Source organism: Crocodylus porosus, unplaced genomic scaffold (genome assembly GCF_001723895.1).
Source record: "Crocodylus porosus isolate Cpor-Errol unplaced genomic scaffold, CroPor_comp1, whole genome shotgun sequence".
In the NCBI taxonomy this organism is placed as follows: domain Eukaryota; kingdom Metazoa; phylum Chordata; order Crocodylia; family Crocodylidae; genus Crocodylus; species Crocodylus porosus.
The window spans coordinates 53,286,169-53,304,793 of NW_017728943.1; the positions used below are offsets into that span (position 1 = coordinate 53,286,169).

Here is an 18,625-nt window from a genome sequence, read left to right on the forward strand (position 1 = left end):
AATAATTTAGGCCACAGTAAACATCTAGGATTCAATTAGCCTGCAAAGGAAGTAGGGAACAGTAACATAATGAGTGGTGTGTGACCAGGTGAGTCAGCATGTCCACTAAAAGGGGGCACAAGTATGGCAGCCACCACTGATGCCAGACCAGCTATGACAGCTGGCCTGGTCCCTGCTTGTTAAGCTGCTGGTAGAGACCAAGATGGAGACAAACTGTCCCATTGGGAACTCCTGGAAGTGGAACACAAACAAACCACTGGCCACTGTGCAAGGAAGGATTTGTGCCCCATGCCCTGTCCCTACAACTGCTCTACGTGTGGTGCAAGTCATTGGTGGTAACAGTGTTAGTTGTCCTGGTGCAAGCCCTGGTGATGATCACCACACCAACAAGACCTGTTCTGAATAAGGCTGGATACTTACTAGTGTGTAACCTGGACTTGTGAGGTGGTGTAAGCAGCACAGTAGCAAAAACATTTGTCCCCTGTCTGTAATGACACTCTCCTCTTACTCCTACAGGTAGAGCTGCATGGCTGGTAGGGTAACTGTCCAGCCAGCATGAATGTAACTGACTGGTCTCTGTGTGTCACATGTCTTCCTCTCTATGCCTGAGCTAGGTGAAATTTTAGCTCTGAAAGTCCGTGCTCATCCTCTACAGTTGGCCAAGATGTCATATAAATAGGAATTCTTTGAGAATTTAAATCAAAAGCTTTCAGAGCTAAAATAAGTCTTCATAAACTGAATTAAATAACCAGGTGCTAATGCTGGGGCCTGTAACAGAATCTACTCTCTGTTGAATGGACTGAGCACAGACCACTTAGTGTAACACATCGAGCAGCCTCAGGACAGTGAAAACAGGTCCCATGTGTTTGAAGCTTAAATCAGCTCAAAGCTCAAAGAAGCCTCCAATCATGACTGAATATTGCAGATTAAAATCAAGGAACCCCAGACCTCCACATCTTTACAACTTGCACAAAATAATAAAGCTTTTAAGCTGAGAGATGAAACAGATGTGCATCCATACATGAAGCAGGTACAAAGGGTACAACATAAAGTGTACACTAACAACGGGTTCAACAGACACAGACTTCCCCTCCCCCAAACACAGAGCGAGGCAAAATCTAGCTCTCTGCACACACGATAGTATCTGTCTATCATACATTCCTGCATTATCAGAAGATATATACTCATTTCAATGAATAATTCTCACCCTTACATGACAAAAAAGAATTTTAAATACCCCGTGTTGTAAATTTACAGAATGAGCTTAATAAGATCTGCTATAATGGGATATGTGGCATGTTGTCTGTAATGTTTCATTGGAAAGTTGGAAGTTTGTACTGAAATTAAATGAAAAACTGATTCTTGCAAAAAAAGCAGCTCTACTTTTTGAGTAATGCATTAATGCACTTTTCTGAATACACATTAAATTTAGTACCTCCAGTATGAGGACACTTTTACATCTGCTCCCAGGGCAGAGAGGGGGGGCAGTGCTTTAATTAGAGCAGCTCCAAGAGCCACTCTAATAAAACACTGCAGTGTCTCATGTATCAGCATCCCTGTGCTTCAAAATGGCAGTTGGGGCACTTGAACTGAAGTTTGTTCAACGAGCTTTAGTTCAAGTGCCTCCGCTGCCATTTTGAAGTACAGGGATGCTGCTAACACATGAGACATGAAGGCTGGCTGGAGCGCAGTAATTACCACTGTCCAGCAGACATGATTAATCAAGTCTGCTTTGATGCTACAGCACATTGGAGCAGCCTCTGCACTCATGTACAGTCACCCTGAGATACTAAATAAATGTGCAGCAGGCTGCACTAATGCACAGTAGCACAAGCACACACTTTTTAGGTGATGCTTAATGCGCAGTAGCCTATTCTATTCCACATTAGCATATGAGCCAGGGGGACACAGGAGAGCCCTCAGCACACTCCCTGGCAGACCGGCAAGTGGACCAGAAGTACTTCCAGTCCGCTTCTGGATTCACTGCCGAGCATGCTGGAGAGTCCCCTGTGCTCCTGTGAGACACTTCATGCACCCCAGGAACTGCAGCGATCACGAGCCACACTGCTACCTCAAAGTATGTAAAAAAAACTTTTAAAGCTGTCCAAATTGCTGATTCGCCAAATTAGCATCGAATCTTTGGATTTGGCCAAATCGCATCAGGGACAGTGATCCGAATTACTGTCTCCAATTTGGGCGAAATCTGAATCAAATACGGCCCGTTTCACGCAACCCTAGCAGACGTGCCCAGTATCTACAGATCTATGCCTTGTGTGGAAACAAAGTGTTCTAAAGTTAATCCCTTGTTAGCATTCAGCAGTAAAATAAACAGACACTGCTTTCTTTCCTTCCTCTGCTTTTCCAGGTCTCCATTTAACATGACCCAAATAGTAGGGGAAGATCACAAATTGCAGATAAGCAGTTTGCTAAGTAGATCTTTACCTGGTGTAAACTAATGCTGTTGATTTTTTGATTTCTAGCAGGCAGGGATCTGGCCAAATGGGGAATCATCCATTTTCAAAGTGTAAACAGTTTATGGATTGTCTTTTTTTTTCACGGTTTAATTGTGGAATAAGATGCAGTGTAGGGAATGCTAGGCCAAGATAAACAACCACACCTGCTCTCAAAACATGCAGATAGTAAAACAGACTGATTGAAATTAACAGAAAATTATACACTGATACTCAAGGCTGCATGAAAGGAAACCAACCTGTTATGTGCTGTTGCACATATTTTCTCAAAGATGTATCATTTACACTTACAGCCTACCCACACACCTGCATTTTTTGTGGTTAACAAACTACAAGCACAAAGATGAGCAGCTACACATCTACCTGGTAGTACCAGTAAGTCTATAAAGCTAACCATTTTCAAAGCTGCCTCTCCATTTTCTTTGTAGGTCAAATCACTCCTCCTAGAAGGCAGAACAGCTCTGTAAGTGCCCATTTATTGCAATGAGTTATCCCAACACATTTTTATTCAAGCAATAGTCTCATGAGATGGGAAAATGCATAGCCCAATAAGAGGCAGATACCCAGAAAAACACTTTGGATGGAGTTGTAGGAGCAGATCTTATGTAGGCACAAACCAAAACCCCAAATCGAAAGCTAATGAATGTTACAAAAGTTCAGGGGTAGAACTGAACATCAACAGCAGCTTCTGTCTCTATAATGTACCAGATGAAAATCTGGGATTTAACATGACTGATAGTCAAGAAAGCTTAAATACTGAATCCAACTTTGCAGCTCATGTCTATAAATCCCAGCTAAGTGAAAATAATTAAAACATCTTCTGTGCACAAGTCAAGAGATGTGAAAGAATTATCACAGATAAGGACAGGGAAAATAGTCATACCCTAAGTCAGGGGCGGGCAATTATTTCAGGCTGAGGGCCACTTACTGAGTTTACACTTACTGCATGACAGGCACCCAGGAACAGATAAACATTAATTTTCTAAATTTTGGTGGGGGGGGCTCTGCGGGTCAGATAGAATGACCTGGCAGGCCGAATCCAGCCCACAGGCTGCATTTTGCCCCACCCCTGCACTAAGTGATGCTGAGTGATGTGCCTTGTCCCAACTCTGTCCAAGTTAACCTTTACTCCAACCTGCTGTGTCACTTTCAGAGCAAAGTTTTATACAGACTTAATCATGGTAAAGCCCTTTGGTAAAGATCTCAGGGAACTGAAATCCCCGGTGAGGTTAATGGCTAAATAGCTGCTGAAAAGAAGAGCCCTCGAAATAAGTGGAAAATTGGCATTACACACAGGATATTTTACTGCTAAAAATACTCTATGTTTTCAAACAGGGAAAGCTGCATACAACTTCTGTTTTGATTTTTATTTTAAGAGAAGTAGCACAGGAGAAACAACTGACATCAGGGGAGTTGTGTTAGCAAAGCCAAGTGGCTCAGAAATATGTCCCGATAGTTGTCTGGCAACACAATTTTGGTTGCATGACAAACTAAGAGCTCTTCTGAATGGAAAATCAATAGAATCCAGTAGAATAACATTTGGTCAGTCACTTTGCATACTTTGGACAGCTGACTATGGCATCATCAGTTACACTATATACTACACTATAATATAGGCATTTGTTGCGTCAGGCGCAAGAATGTGCAACTTCAAAAGTAACATCCTGTCACCTATCTTGACATGTGAAAAAAGGCAACAGGGTGTCACACTTTATAAGTTGATTAAAATAAAAACATTGATACTGTTTCTTTAATTACATAATAGTCCCCCCCCCACGGTCCTACTGAGCATGCGGTATGGAGAGGGCCAGAGTGATAACACGGCTCTAGTTGGTTGTGTTTTCCCCTGAAACATGAATCTGTGGTCCACAGATTTATACAGTGTACAACTGCATGGAACACAAACATTCTGTTCCTTTCCCACAAGAAATGTAATTTATCCCAGGCCCCATTATCCTGACAGTGGCACTCTGAACTATGGTTGAACTCCCAGCGGTGACTGTTCTTAACTACTGTAGGCAAATTCAATTTTAAGCAAAATAAAAGAGAGAGAGGGAGAGAAAGAAATGGCAGACTCACTGCTTTTAAAATGCTGACGGCTTCTTTACTGAGCCAGACGGGGTATAGCACATCATCATGAAGGATGGATTCAAAGAGATCATCTTCATTGTCAGCTTCAAAAGGAGGTTGTCCAGCCATCATTTCATACATCAGAACACCAAGAGCCCACCAGTCTACTGAGGGACCGTATTCTAACTCCTGGAGGATCTGTTAGGGACATGGAGAGGTCAGATTTAATAGGCAAGTTGGGTGAGACCCTCAGATATGTGTTTACTGTTTAAACATGACTCCCTACCCTCCCACAGTGCCTAAAGGGGGTTAAACTTCATTGAAGGCAATGGTATTAGGCCTGAGCCTTTGCTAGTAAAGTCTGCAATAATAGCAGTTAAAATTAAATGCACATCAGTGCACAACAAACCTGCAACAGAGTTCTCAGAAGCATGAACTAAATTTATTGGCATTCTCCAGCATTTTCATGAGTAGTAGTAGGGTATATCTTTCTAAATTGTTTAAACTGAACCATGCTAAAGGGGAAAGACTACTGCGTATAACAAAAGGTGGCAAATGTCAAGAGATTTCTTTGTCCCAGTCCTGAACAATATAAAGTTAATTTAGTTGGTACTGGGGCATCTGCGAGATATACTAATCCCTTAGGCAGGAATGGCAGAAACCAAAACCATCCTCCTTAAGAAAGATGTTTATCCTTCACATAGTGTTAGCCCTACCTTGCAGTGCATGACTCTTGCCTTCCTTAAAATTATCTTTGCTTTTCAGAAAAACTGACACATTTGTATTCATAGAAGTAGCAAGTTTCTTCTACTTGCATGATGGGTGCACATCCCACTTTGTAACAGATACCCTGGGTGGGCAGAGGAGGTGCAGAATGATGATGATGATGATTATCATGATCATCATTGCTATCATCATTATTATACTACTCCAGGCTATTGTTATACTAAGCTATATTGCTGGCTTGAGCCTGTTGGAAAAGAGTTTGTTGTTTGGCTGCAGTGTATCAGAATATGAAGAAGAGAATGAAGCTTGACCTGTGATCAACGAGCTGGAATGACAGTCACCAGGTACTTTTTCTTCAGGACTATGAGTATTTTAGCTTGAAGCCTTGGGGTAGGGAACAAGATCAAACTGGAGTACTTGTACTCTGCTCTGGTAAATGCTGCTTTATTACATACGTAAAATTCAATCCAACATTTATCTAAATACCAGCTGCGTATTTAAGATTTGAGCCATGGTGTTCGTCCACCTCTGCATTTCCCCCAAATCTATAGCTGTTTGTATCCTAGTTTTTGGTTTGAACTATCCCAGAACTACATTATAGAAATGCTAGCTGCACAAACTGTACTGCTCAGAATCAGGCTTCTCCATAGCCTGAGTCTTTTGTTCTCAAGGCTAGCTCCAGCCTATTGCTAATCAAGAGTATAGTGAAACATATCAGGGTAACTCAAAAAGGGGGGAAAGCAGCAGAAAGGTTTCCTAAGGAAGGATGAAAAGAAAATGAGAGGGAACAATCAGAGGTTGTACTGTGGAATCCAGATTTCGCCTACGAGTTTATTATTCCTTTCTGATTTAGTAATACTTTACAAGTGATTCCAGAAAATACTCCACTAGTAAAAGGAATCAGAAACGAGTATTTACTAGGTCAGGAGCTTCCATACTTATCTTCCTTTTCTTTTATTACTTGGTCCTTTTTCCAATTACTTAAAAAATGTAACTGAACATAGGAATTATGATAGCTTCAACATGAATCACCTTGCTGGCATTTCTTTCACCTTCTACTTGTCTGTACTTGTCAGCTAGAGCTAACAATGCAGATTTACAGTTTGTTCCTCCTTGGCAAATACATTTTTCTTCTAATTGCAAAATAATGTTTGATAAAAGATAAACTGATCTCTTTTTGAGTTGCATCAAGCACATTGAAGTGCACCTTTACCATAACCACAATCTGGGTGAGATAAAGGACAGAGATCAGGGTGATTGGTGGCTAACTTGAGAAGGCAAAGTGTCTGCAGGTCCTATGGGCAAAGAGATGCATACTTACATGGGCATCCCTTATGTATGTGCTGCTGACTCAGTTTAAGTAATGAATCTTGAGAATGCAAATATGTAATCTACAAGTACCACAGTTTTGTCTCATTCTTTCCATCTAACCATCCTGGTTTTTTTGGGTGTATGTTCTGAATGTAGTGTTGTCTTAATACACCTTATTCATCTGAAAAAATTCTCCTCCTAATTTATATAAAGTTCCATATTTCCATTCCATGTGGATAAGCAGAGGATTCTATTATACTCACTAGTACCTCAAAGCAATGAGACAAAGAGATGCCCATAAAGATCTATTGCAACATGAAATTCACAGTACATTACCTTGTATCTGCTCATACCTGCCTAAATCCTACTAAACAGATTAACATGTCACTATTTAAGATTGTTCATGCTCTACTGCTGCTAGCATCCCATTACAACTAGCATCTGAACGACTCAGAGTCACAGCACCGAGGGGGTCACAAATGTGGACAAGCATCAGAGAAAGCCAGTGTTCACAGAATGCTGGCTCAGAAAAAATGTTAAATGACAACATTGTGGAAAAACAGACTGGTTACTGTAGCTTCATTTGAAATGTTTTTCCCTCACCTACTCCACCTTCTGGTACAGAAAAAAGATGAGAGACAAACTAGATGATAAAAGGAGCTAAATATGAGCATGTTTATCTGCCCATGCTTTTTGGCAGCAGCCCACAGAGCACATGGTGTAGGTATTTTGATATAAGGAGCAACTACTCAGTTAAAAAGAAAGGGCAACAGAACAAATATCCACCAGAAAAGCTAGTATTAACTAGATAAAGTCCTCAAAACAGGTAAGTGTGGAACAGCTATGAAATACAGAATTTCAGGTCTTTGCCCCATCCTTACATATAAAGGGCCAGCTTCCTTTCCCACCAGCTTTCACCTTGGATGCATGCAACGTAGTTCATTATTATGATTCCTGATGATGTTTCTGTGGGAAGGTGGGTACAAATAATACCTCTGGAGCTATGTAGTCTGGGGTTCCACAGAAGGTAGTGGTGGTTACTCCATTCAGAATCCCTTCTTTACACATTCCAAAGTCAGCCAGCTTGCAATGACCCTCTGCATCCAGAAGAATATTGTCCAGTTTCAGGTCTCTGTCAAAATTAAAAGATATTTGCATTACTATGTAACCACCACTCTCCAGTTTTGAAAATCTCCTCCTAAATCTGACCCACAAACAATAGGAAAGCACAAACCACTAAACGTGTTACAGAGACTCACATATCACTGTATGTATGCCACTTTTGCAAGGGGTAACTTAGGTGAGCATACTTGAAGCCACCAAAGAAACTGAAGCTATCAAATACCATGAAGAACCAACCTTTGATTTTCTTCAGCTATCAAAGTAAAGGGGCTGGATCTCTGATTCCAATTCAGCTATACGTATCAAGCAACATAGTTGTGTGTGGGGAGATGAGAAGAGGGTGGGAGGGAATATCTTCCCTTATATTTCCTTGGACTGTCACATTAGCGTGCAGTGAACCAGGAGCCCAGGATATTTACCCTACAGCACCTGACTTTGGTATGTTACTAGGCCAAACTGTACTGATGTCAACTCTTCTTTGCTCCTGTGCAGCCAGCATGCATGGTTTGTATGGGTACGGAAGCACATTAATGTAATTACATCATCACACCTTTCCTTGATATAGACAGGGGCTAGGGACAGCAGAAGTAGCCTTTCTGTTAATAAAGAAAGGTTCACTGGGTGTGCTAAAAGGGGGCTCAATGTAGTGCGCTCACCTGGGAGAAGAAAGGCACTGAGCTATCTGAACTGCCCATCTCCAGCCCTCTTTTTTTTTCCTTTGTAGGGCTGAAGATCACACCTCACCTGGTTTGAACATGCACCTGAAATGGCTGCATACAGTTACCCATGTCAAGGCTAGCCATGTAATGAGATCTGGTCTATTTCTGATCCTCAGGCATTTAAGGACGGAACGTTTGATATCTTCTTAGAATCAACATGGGTGTATAACACATTGCACTTCCAAACCATTCTGAATCAAAAAAGGTAAGTTTTATTTTTCTAACACTCAAGCAGTGTCTCTTTAAAACCACTTATTCTTTGAGCTAAATGTAACACATAAGAGTATTCTTTATGTTTTAATTTTACGAAGGACAAGCATTGTCAAAAACAGAACCCTCAGTGCTAGCATTATGAGGCAGACTTGCTTAATATGTCCAGGAAAATTGTCATCAGCTCCTTTACACTGCACACATAATTACTTAAAAAAAAAAAAATCTCACTGAATCCTTAAACAAGAATTTTAGTTAAAAATTCTGATTCCAGTAAATGATAATGTTTGGGAGGCAAATTCCCATGCTTGCAATACTTGATTAATTTAAAACAACTTTTTATGCAGAGAAAATAGTCTCCTAGGAATATTACACACTCATTGTTGAATGGCAACATGGTATATCCTTGCAGCTGGTTTTTGTGCATTCTTAGCATGAATGTGTGTGTGTCAAAAATACCCAACTCTTGGTTATTATATTGGGAGGGGTCGAAAATGAGTTGAGAAAGGGATATCCACCTTTCCTGTCTTGCACAGTATTTATACATTTTCTAAAAATAATGCTGATAGTCATCTCGCATTTTAACACAATAGATAATGTGCACTATTTAATTTACTTTCCACTTTTCTTAGATTAGACTAAGGAGGAGGGGTAGAAAAACACTTGATGGGAAGAAAAGAAGAAAGAAAAACAAGTAAAGAAACAAAGTGCCAGATGTAATTGATAAAATAAAGCAAGCAAACCCAAGTGTTTGGATATTGTACAGCCTGCTTTATTTTTATCTATTAATTTAGATTAATATAGAATTTAAAGAAATACCTGCATGCTGCCTAAACACCTTTGCAATAAAAATACATGCCAAAATGTAGACAAAATCAAACCCAGAGGCCTTTTCTAAGGGATTGTCAACACTTGAAACTTTACATGAATTACACAGAGTAGATTTAAAGCATGGTAGTTGCTCCCGAACAGCTCAAGTGTGGACATTTCTATCCTGGAACAAGTGCCTCGCTCTGAGCATTCTTGTTCCAGAACAAAAGTGTCCAGAGATTGAATTATTGCCCGGTAGCAAATTCTAAGCCAGAGAGACAAATAATGCTCTCAATAAACAGATCCTAACCCTCAAAGACCAAAAGATATGATATATGATACAAAGCCCATTAATATCAACAGATTTGGTCTATTTTGAACAAAAGAGACTGAATTCCTAAATGGAGGTCCTTGTTTTGAGAATACATCATCAGCTGCTCCTTCCAGCCTGATCTTGTTCATTAATTCTACTGCAACTCTAAGGCACACTAGGCAATTGCACTCAGGTTTATAACATACCAAATACTGAAGTTAAATTAACTATATTGAAACTGGCTCAGAGACCGTATTCAACTACTTTCTGACAATACTTACAGAACTTAAAGTTTTATTCCCAGTCAAATCTTGGACATCCAGAACATCATTAACCAGAGACCTCTCATTAATTGGTATGAACCAAGGATCGATCATTGTCTATTTATTTGCCCCCACATACACACTTCCCCAAGCTGTCTAAAAATAATTAAAGGCAAAACCACCAGATTTAGAGTATGTCTGTGCTGCTTCTGCAGTACTCTTGTGAACTCCACTGAGTAGCATGCCATTACTTACCCACTCTTACTCTGCTCATGGCAAGCCTGGAAATGAGGCAGAAAATCTTCCCTGTGATGCCTTCCACCACCACTGTTAGGGTTTCACTCTTCAGGAGACTAAAGAGTAGCAGCAGGGGCATCCTCAGGGCAGCTTTGCTGTCTCATTTCCATGTTTGTCACACGCAGAGTGAAAGCAGATACCCAGGGCCATCTTCTCAGAGGTGCTCTCAAAATGCTGAAAGCATTAAGCATGAACGCCACATGCCCCTGGAGGCTGGCGGGGGCACGGCAAGCTCCCACAGGTGGCGGTGATGCTGTTGGCAGCAGCAAGCAGGGAGGTCCCGTAGGCGGCCACAGCACTGTTGGGTGGGGGGTGGTGGTGAATGCTGACTAGTGGTCGGCGACCACCCGCAGACACTGCCGGCAGCAGCTAGCGGTGATCACAGACTTCCCGCAGATGACTGGTAGTGTCGGTGGTGAGGGGAGTGGGGTGGCAAGCAGCAACCGCCCACAGGCGCTGCCAGCAGTGTTGATGGTCCCTTTTCACAAAGAGTGCATTGCCACGCTCAGGGGGTGCACATGCACCCACATGCATCCCCTATACGTCACCAATGGCTGAAGGAGTCATACTAATACGCCCTTAATGCCTTGATTCTAACTTGCATTCCATGAAGCATTTTGTTCCACTTTGTCTCCCTCTATTCACAACTGCTAGACAGTGATATTAACCTTTGCAGCCAAACTGTCTCACTTTGGTCCTCTATGCATCCAATGTTAGGTGGTATTGTTTCACTCTCTAGGCCTGTAAAGAGCCTCAACTAACCTCCCACATGAGCTCTCCTAGAACATGCTGCAAACTCTGGCATTCCACCATCACTCCTTCTAGCTCCCAAATATACCTCAACACTACACTGGAAAAGGCCCTACCACTAGAACAACAATAAACCCAACGTGTTGCTGTTCTTCCGTGGCAAGCCCCATTTACAGAATCCGTTATCAATATAGGTAGATGACAGATACTCAGTGCCATATCTAGACTCCTCATGGCCCCGGGCAAACTATTAGTATTCTGCTCCCCTTTGCCAAAGATAATGATAATAATAATTGGACAACAGAAAAAAAATTACCATTTTTATAGATTTTAGTAGACGATGAATAGATGTTAACCACTCAGTGCTATAGTACTAGCACCGAATCGCAGCTGCACACAAGCACGTAAATGGCGTGGCTCTGTTTACAAGTGACATGTGACAGTTGAGAAGTCATGTATTTTTGCTCTCGTGGTGTTTATGTCTTTTGAGTGTGTTGGATAAGTCACAAAAACAATATGATTTTGTCTTACAAACTGAAATAATGATAGCTATAAACCAAATTCATAGAAATAAAAATTTGGGATTAGGTACACATATATGTGCAATATTAAAACTTTTTTTTGCAATTGTTGGGGGTTTTTTTCAGTTCCAGGCCCCCTTTCTGTCTTGGTCCCAGGCAGTCACCTGGTTCGCCCATGCCTGTGTCCAGGTCTACAGATACTAACCAGGTCAGTCCAACCTCCTGCTGGTGGGAAAGGATAGCCAAAATAAGGAGAGCTAACTCCAAGAACCATATACTTCTCCTTGAGGTACTGCTTGGTATAAGTCACTAGAGTATTGAGACAAGACAGTGACATCATTTAGTAGATCTGACAAGGCCACCCCACATCATAAAGATGAGGAAATTTCTGTCACGTAGTAACATATTGACAAGTATTGCAAAACCATCTAGACTCAAGACTGAGTTAGTTGAGGCAACAGAAAAGGTCAGTTAGACCATGAAAGCAGTTTTGCCATGGGAATGAAAAATTCTACAGCATGAAGAAAAAAATGGCTTATAACTGTGGGTGCATTTTTAAATCTTCCAAATACAGCATTGCCTTGGAAATCCCCAAGATATATAAAACATTAGCAACTGAATTAGAGCTGAGCTGTGAGGATCACCTCATCACAGAAGGAGTACATTCTGGGAACCAATTCCAGCTAGTTTTAAAATGGACTAAACATTGCATAATGATTCATTATGACAGGAATTTGATGAAATTCAAGGGCCAGCTCAGAAAGCTGAAATCTTTTGAAAATGAAATGATTAGACTGATCCCAAAAGCCCAAGATAAGTCTTAAATGTTAACTTAAACTGTGTTCCTAGAAGTGGGGATTTTCCCATGCTGGCAGAAGGCATGGGGGCAGTTTCTATTACCTATTAAGTGGACATTTGTTGAAGGGCAGCGTGATTGATGCTAAATCAAGAGACAAAGCCAGTCACTAGCCCAAAAAGCTTGTAATCCAAGACAAACCTAGACAATAATAAAACAGAACAGCAAGAGGCCACCATATGGCAGAGAAGGATAGTGGCACAGTCATTCCTATGGATTATTTTCCCAAAAGGTGACATTTTGATCAGTAGTGGAGGATTTAGAAAGTCCATTTAACTTGCTAGTACAACCTGACTGGGATAACTAACATACAAACAGATAAGAAGACTAATTTTAGTTTTCTGAGAAGTCCATCACAAGATTAAACCTGCTGGTAAATGATCAGTCATGTGTTAAGTGGCTCAAAACTTTTTATAAACTGCACCCCTACTTGATGAAAGAAAAACATCTGGGACACCTTCCTACAGCTACAAAAAGTTGGAGTGGTTGAGATCTCCTGAAATATTTTTAGGACCCTACCATGTACAACCATGACCATCAATTTGATAACTCATGAGTCAACAGAATTTAATACAGATCAACTGTTGTTAACATAGGTACAAGATGTATTAGAGTTGAAAAAATTAGGAAAAATTTGAGGGAGACTTTAAAACAATACTAATATAACTCCCATTGAAAAGCATGTAGGAAGTAAAGAGGCAAGGGGAAAGACTAACAAAATGTCAATATTTACAGATAGTGAGTAAAACAAAGATCTAGCAAGGAAGCAAGATTTTCTGTATTTAAAACAAGTCAGAGTATTTAATTAATTTCAAGTTATCAGGTATAAAAACAATAAATTATGAAACTTTGGAAAAAGAAAGTGAAGTAACTAAATGGGAGCTTGCAACCTGAGTCACTACATCCCATAAAAGACCAAAGAGGAAGATAAGTATATAATTAAAATACAACAGCAAACAACTGTCAAGAGCCAGAGCTTCATATTGTATTGGGGTCCATAAAAAAATTGCAAGCAGGTATCATGTGAGGATGAGAATTCAGAAGACAGATTAACCCTTACCACTAAAAAATAAATCATATAGTTTTTCATTCATCAGAAAGATAGCATAGCATATTCTTTTTTTGCTTTCATTGGACACAGAAAATATTTTCCTTGCAACTGTTGATTTTCAGGTTACTAAAAACATGCATATACATGCACAAGCCTTTTGGTGCAGTGGAGTGTGTGCACTTGTGTGCTAACAGGACCACTGCAAGGTTCTCTTCTCCACTATCTCACTCTGCACTCCTTTCTGTCCTCTTGTTTACACTACATCTGTGCATTTCCTGAGTGAACACACATTTTGACTCGTATAAGCTCTTTCAAGACTGGAAAACTGATGCACAACCCATCCTTAATGGTTCTAACATAGCAGGATATATTCACCTTTTCACACCTCCGCAATGTCCCAACATCTGTAGCATTAGATAAGTGTCCTACAACAGAACTTCTGACCCAAGATCACCTGTCTCATAATGCAAAATGACCTCAGCCAAGGCAATAGACCAGTGTTTGTATTGACGTACCATATAAAGAGCTTCAAGAACCAGCTCCCTCTGTTTAAAAAAAAAATTCAATTTTAACTGAATAGCTATTTATTCATTATTGTGCAATATGCAACTGGGAAGTAATGTCTGATTGTGCAGTCATGAAAAAACATTTACCTTGACGTCTATTCAAACGGAAAAGCAAAGGATTCTGAGAAAAGTTTTAATCCTGTAAATTTAACATTATAATTAGCTCAGAATTAAAGAAAAAGCTCTTCAAAAAGATTTTAAAAGTCCTCATAGAAGTTGAGAATACACAGCTTCTGGCTTTTTAAACAAGACATAGAGAGGCAGTAGTTTTTGACAGCTGTAATGCTGTAACTCCCTCAAATTGCTCAAAGAAAAGGCAACTATTCTGTTAACTTGGATAGTTAGTAAATAGCCATCACTCTCTGAAACTTAGAACAACTGTCCATACAGAATCATCCATTTTGCCTTTTATTTGTCTCCCAGTATTAGTGCCAGCTGTCTGCATCTAAATCAGAGCCTACCAAATGATATAGTGTCAGGCAGCTCAGTGACAAAGGTCTGTTAAATTCCCTTTTTTTCCTCTGTTTTTGTTCTCTTCCCAGGACTAAAAAAACTCATCTGTGCCTGGCAAACTGAGTTCTTACAACCTGAGTAATTACATGCAATTGCAAACAACCCAACCAGTCACGCTAGGGAAATGCCTGGGTTGCCTGAATGCAGCAGTGATATATTGAGCTATCCCTCTCCCTGGTTGGTCTGCCAAGAGCTACTGTACAGATGGTTCAGTTGACTTCAGCAGTCAGCTACTTAAAATATACTCTCTTATTAACTTTGTATTTTATTTTCAGAAAGCATTAAAAAGAGTGATTTGGGCCTTGGTTTTGATTTCTGAGCACTTGCCAACATCAAAATCACCATAGAAGCTAGTGTGATAGGTAGGATCTCAAGAGAGGTCCAGGAATGTAATACTAAGATTGGTTCAGTTCAGAAGAGAGAGTGCATGGAAAGATGCTAAGCTGGCTGCTGGTGATCCATGAGGGAATTGCAGGGTTGAATACACAGTGGCCACTCATCCTGGGTCCAATTCTGTACCACATTCTTCCTGGGAAGTGACAAATGCCCTCACTTCCAATAAGAATAGGATGATTATAATATGATATTAACCAATATCTAATGTTACGTGTATTAAAGAAGCAAGTAAAATTGGGTTCCACTCAGAAAGCCTGCCAAATATCTTATACCATAGGGTCTGACTTGAGTAAACATGAGCTACTGTATCTAAATCCACACTGGAACAACAAGACCAAGTAGCTAAGAAACAGAGCCACACACTGGCTTAAGCAAAGAATCATTTTATAAGGATATATATATCTGCAGCAGCTGTTTCTACTCCAACTTAAAAATAAAAAACAAAACCACAAAGAACATAAATTTCAGTGTGTGTGGTGCAAGTTAAAAGGATCCTAGAGTTCCATTTACTGTACAAGTTAATATCCAATAATTGCAGTGATGGCAAAGGCTTTCTTTCTGGTTGAATGAAATGCAAAAATTAAGAATTTAAATACAAATTTGTTACTTGTCCTAGGCGTATACCGGAAGCCTATGCTAGAGGTAAACACTAAGAGTAATACAAAAAAGGATACAGTGCAGTACATATTTACTGATTAATTGTCCAAAGAAAAAAAGCCCAGAGATATTTTATAATTTTTAACTTTTACTTTGTTCCTGAAGGCAATAATAAACCCTTTGAAGAAAGCATCTGAAATCATTTCCATTACCATTGTTCCTTTCTATGGGAAAATCCTGCCTGCACTACAAACCCTGAATGGCCAGGCTGGTCATAAATGAACCCACAGGAGGCAGAAGGGAAGGAAACTGCCCCTTCTAAGGCATGGAGAAGCAGTGGAACCATTACACAGCAGCTGAAGCTTGTGCTTGGAAATGACAAAGGTTCTCTGAACTCTTATCACATACCAAACACCAGTTTGAACTAGCACATTGATAAACAAGATTTTATTTCATTCATGGAAGTTACATTCTGATACACTTAAGATTAAGCGCTTTCTGGAATATAGAAGCTTTAATAGGATTGTCTGTACCTGGAAACAAAGTTAATTTTTTTCCACAGGCTTTTGTCAGGACTGTATTTTAAGTAAAATCACAATGGTAGTGAGTTCTTAGAGACTGCTATCTGTAGGAGGGTCATGTCCATCAGAATCTGCTAATTTTTTGACCATTATCTGAAATTCCAGTTCTTCAAACATATACCTTGTCCTCCAGAATATTTAACTAAGGGGACTGACAGACATTTGGGCTCCCACTCTAACTCACAGCACTTTACAAAAAGCACCATGACTTAGAGTGCTCCCACCCAACCCAACAGATGTTTGCCTTTCAGGTCAAGGGTAGATCAAGCCTGCCTGCAGGCGAGCAGAGAGCTGAAGAGCTGCCTCTTCTCCCCAGCCATGCCCCCACCCCCAGCTCTGAGGCATTCAACAGGGAGGGAGGGGGAAGCTAGCAGCAATGAGCTGCCTGGCCTGAGCTGGGGCAGGGGAAAGGGGGCATTCAGAGTTCTTTGGACCAACAGCTGAAATCTAAGTCTAATCAGACCTTCAGCTTTCTCAATTAGATTAAAATGAATTTGACACACTTCACTGTGCAGGATCTTCCATGTCTTTATGTAAGATCAGGTTTTGCCATAGAATCCTTTGGCAAAATACTTCCCCATTCCCCAGCTCTACCTGTATCCAGCAGGCTGTGTGTCCAGTAGGAAACTTTTATTGCTAATTGCAGATTAGATATGATGCACACATGGCAGACCCGTTCCCCACATAAGCCCCACTGAAAAGACACAAAACCCTGCTAATGGACATCATGTTGCAGGAGTAAGGCCAAGGTCTGGGAAACACTTTTCATCATATAAAACACTACCCTACTGGAGGCATTAATACTAGTAATTCTCTACATGCTACATTAATAAAAAATAAACCACTCACACTAATGATATGTTCATTCTATATATTTTAATATTAATTAATGGCCAATTTAAGATTGAATCCCCCACAAACAGTTTGTTTCAGAAAAATTCAAAGAAATATAAGCTGGGGGAGCCCATAATGGTCACAAACAAACTTAATGTAATTTTGTTGTTGTTGTTAAACAAGGAAATCACAGGGTGCTGACTAATGGGAAATGCCAACTTTTAATGGTGACCACTGTGTTACAGAAATTTTCCATCTGGGCAAGTTTTTGACCAGCCTATTTAGGATTAAATGCTGAAATAGTGTAACCACCATTTCACTTGGGAGACTATGTTATGGACAGACACAATGGTGGTTTGTGGGGTAACTCCCAATGAAAGAAAACAGTTACATGCCTAACTGTAATATGTGTCTTTGAAAATCTCCCTTCATTTCCCAACAGTAGTTGCTGAGGGGGAAGTTGTAGTGTCCTCAATTGAAAAAGCCACTTTCTGTGGCCCTATGCCATAAAACAGCTGGATCCACTTTAGTTAACTGGCCCCCAAGGCAGAAAAAGATCATTAACTTGCAAAAGTCTAAATTGACTTGATAGTGGCTTTTGAAAGGCAAACCATTAATAACTCCTACCTGTAACTTAAGTGGGTAATGACTTTGCTGATAGCATGAAAACATTTTTATATAAAATAATTTCTATATATGGATTTTTAATGGCTTCGACTATAACTTTATTACAATTGGCGGTAACAGCTTAGGACATAAAAGTTCATGATTTGCTTATCTTGTTACACTAGGTTTCCTTAAAATAATGTGCAGACAAATAAATATATAGTACTCAACAGCTTTCCTTTGTTTAGCTTTTCCTTTCTTATTATTTCCACATTTTTATATGTGAACTTAAGTGAACTTTCTTAAAGTTCAAATACACGTGATGCATAACATTTTCAGAAATTGTCCAGGCATAGAAGAAAGTGGTCTCTATTCCCACTTCAGAGGTTGTCATTCTCTGCCAGTATTGCCCAGAGCATCAAGGCACTTTGTACTCATTTCTAGAGTTTATGGAAAAATTGTGTCTTACTGGGGAGTTCAGCAATCCTGCATTAACTCTGATGCAGGGATGTCACTTAGAGTCAGAACAGAATCTTCCACTTGGCTCTGGTTTGATATCCTTATTCAAACAACACTGCCATTGACTCCCATTGAAAATTTTGTCTTAATAGGGACTTGAGAATTTGAGCTATTGTGCCAAATACAAATTGTCATTAATGGAATTGCCTCTGCTAAACCCTGAATTAGGCCCACTTAGTATGAAGATAGTCTACCTCAGGAGATTATAGCTATAACTGGGCAAAAACAGTTTTCCCATTTTATGAAACTTATGAAGATTTTGAAATTTCTTCCCTTCCACACTGAGACAAACTGAAGACTTTTCAATGTTTCTCAAGGAAATGAAACACAACCCTTTTGAGAACACTCACTTGGAATGTAAGGGAGTGTGTAGCTGAAACAGGGGCTCTAAATTGGAGCACTGGGTTTTTATAAACACTGCTTCAATTTAAGGCAAAGTAAACCCCTGTGTCATGTACGTGCATGTCTTACCTGCCTCTCTGGGGGTGGGGAGAGGAGGGCAAGCTGCTAGCAGGCAGAGTGG

General features: G+C 40.2%; 1 protein-coding gene across 1 annotated transcript in view; it reads right to left on the minus strand.

Moving 5' to 3' along the window:
• PRKCE (protein kinase C epsilon) overlaps positions 1 to 18,625 on the minus strand; it is a 521,754-nt gene that overhangs the window by 40,649 nt on the left and 462,480 nt on the right. Inside the window, exons 12-13 of the mRNA XM_019549367.1 lie at positions 7,572 to 7,710; positions 4,551 to 4,739 (exon numbers count right to left, since the gene is read on the minus strand). Of these exons, the coding sequence (XP_019404912.1) occupies positions 4,551 to 4,739; positions 7,572 to 7,710 (328 nt within the window). The remainder of the gene's footprint in view (positions 1 to 4,550; positions 4,740 to 7,571; positions 7,711 to 18,625) is intronic.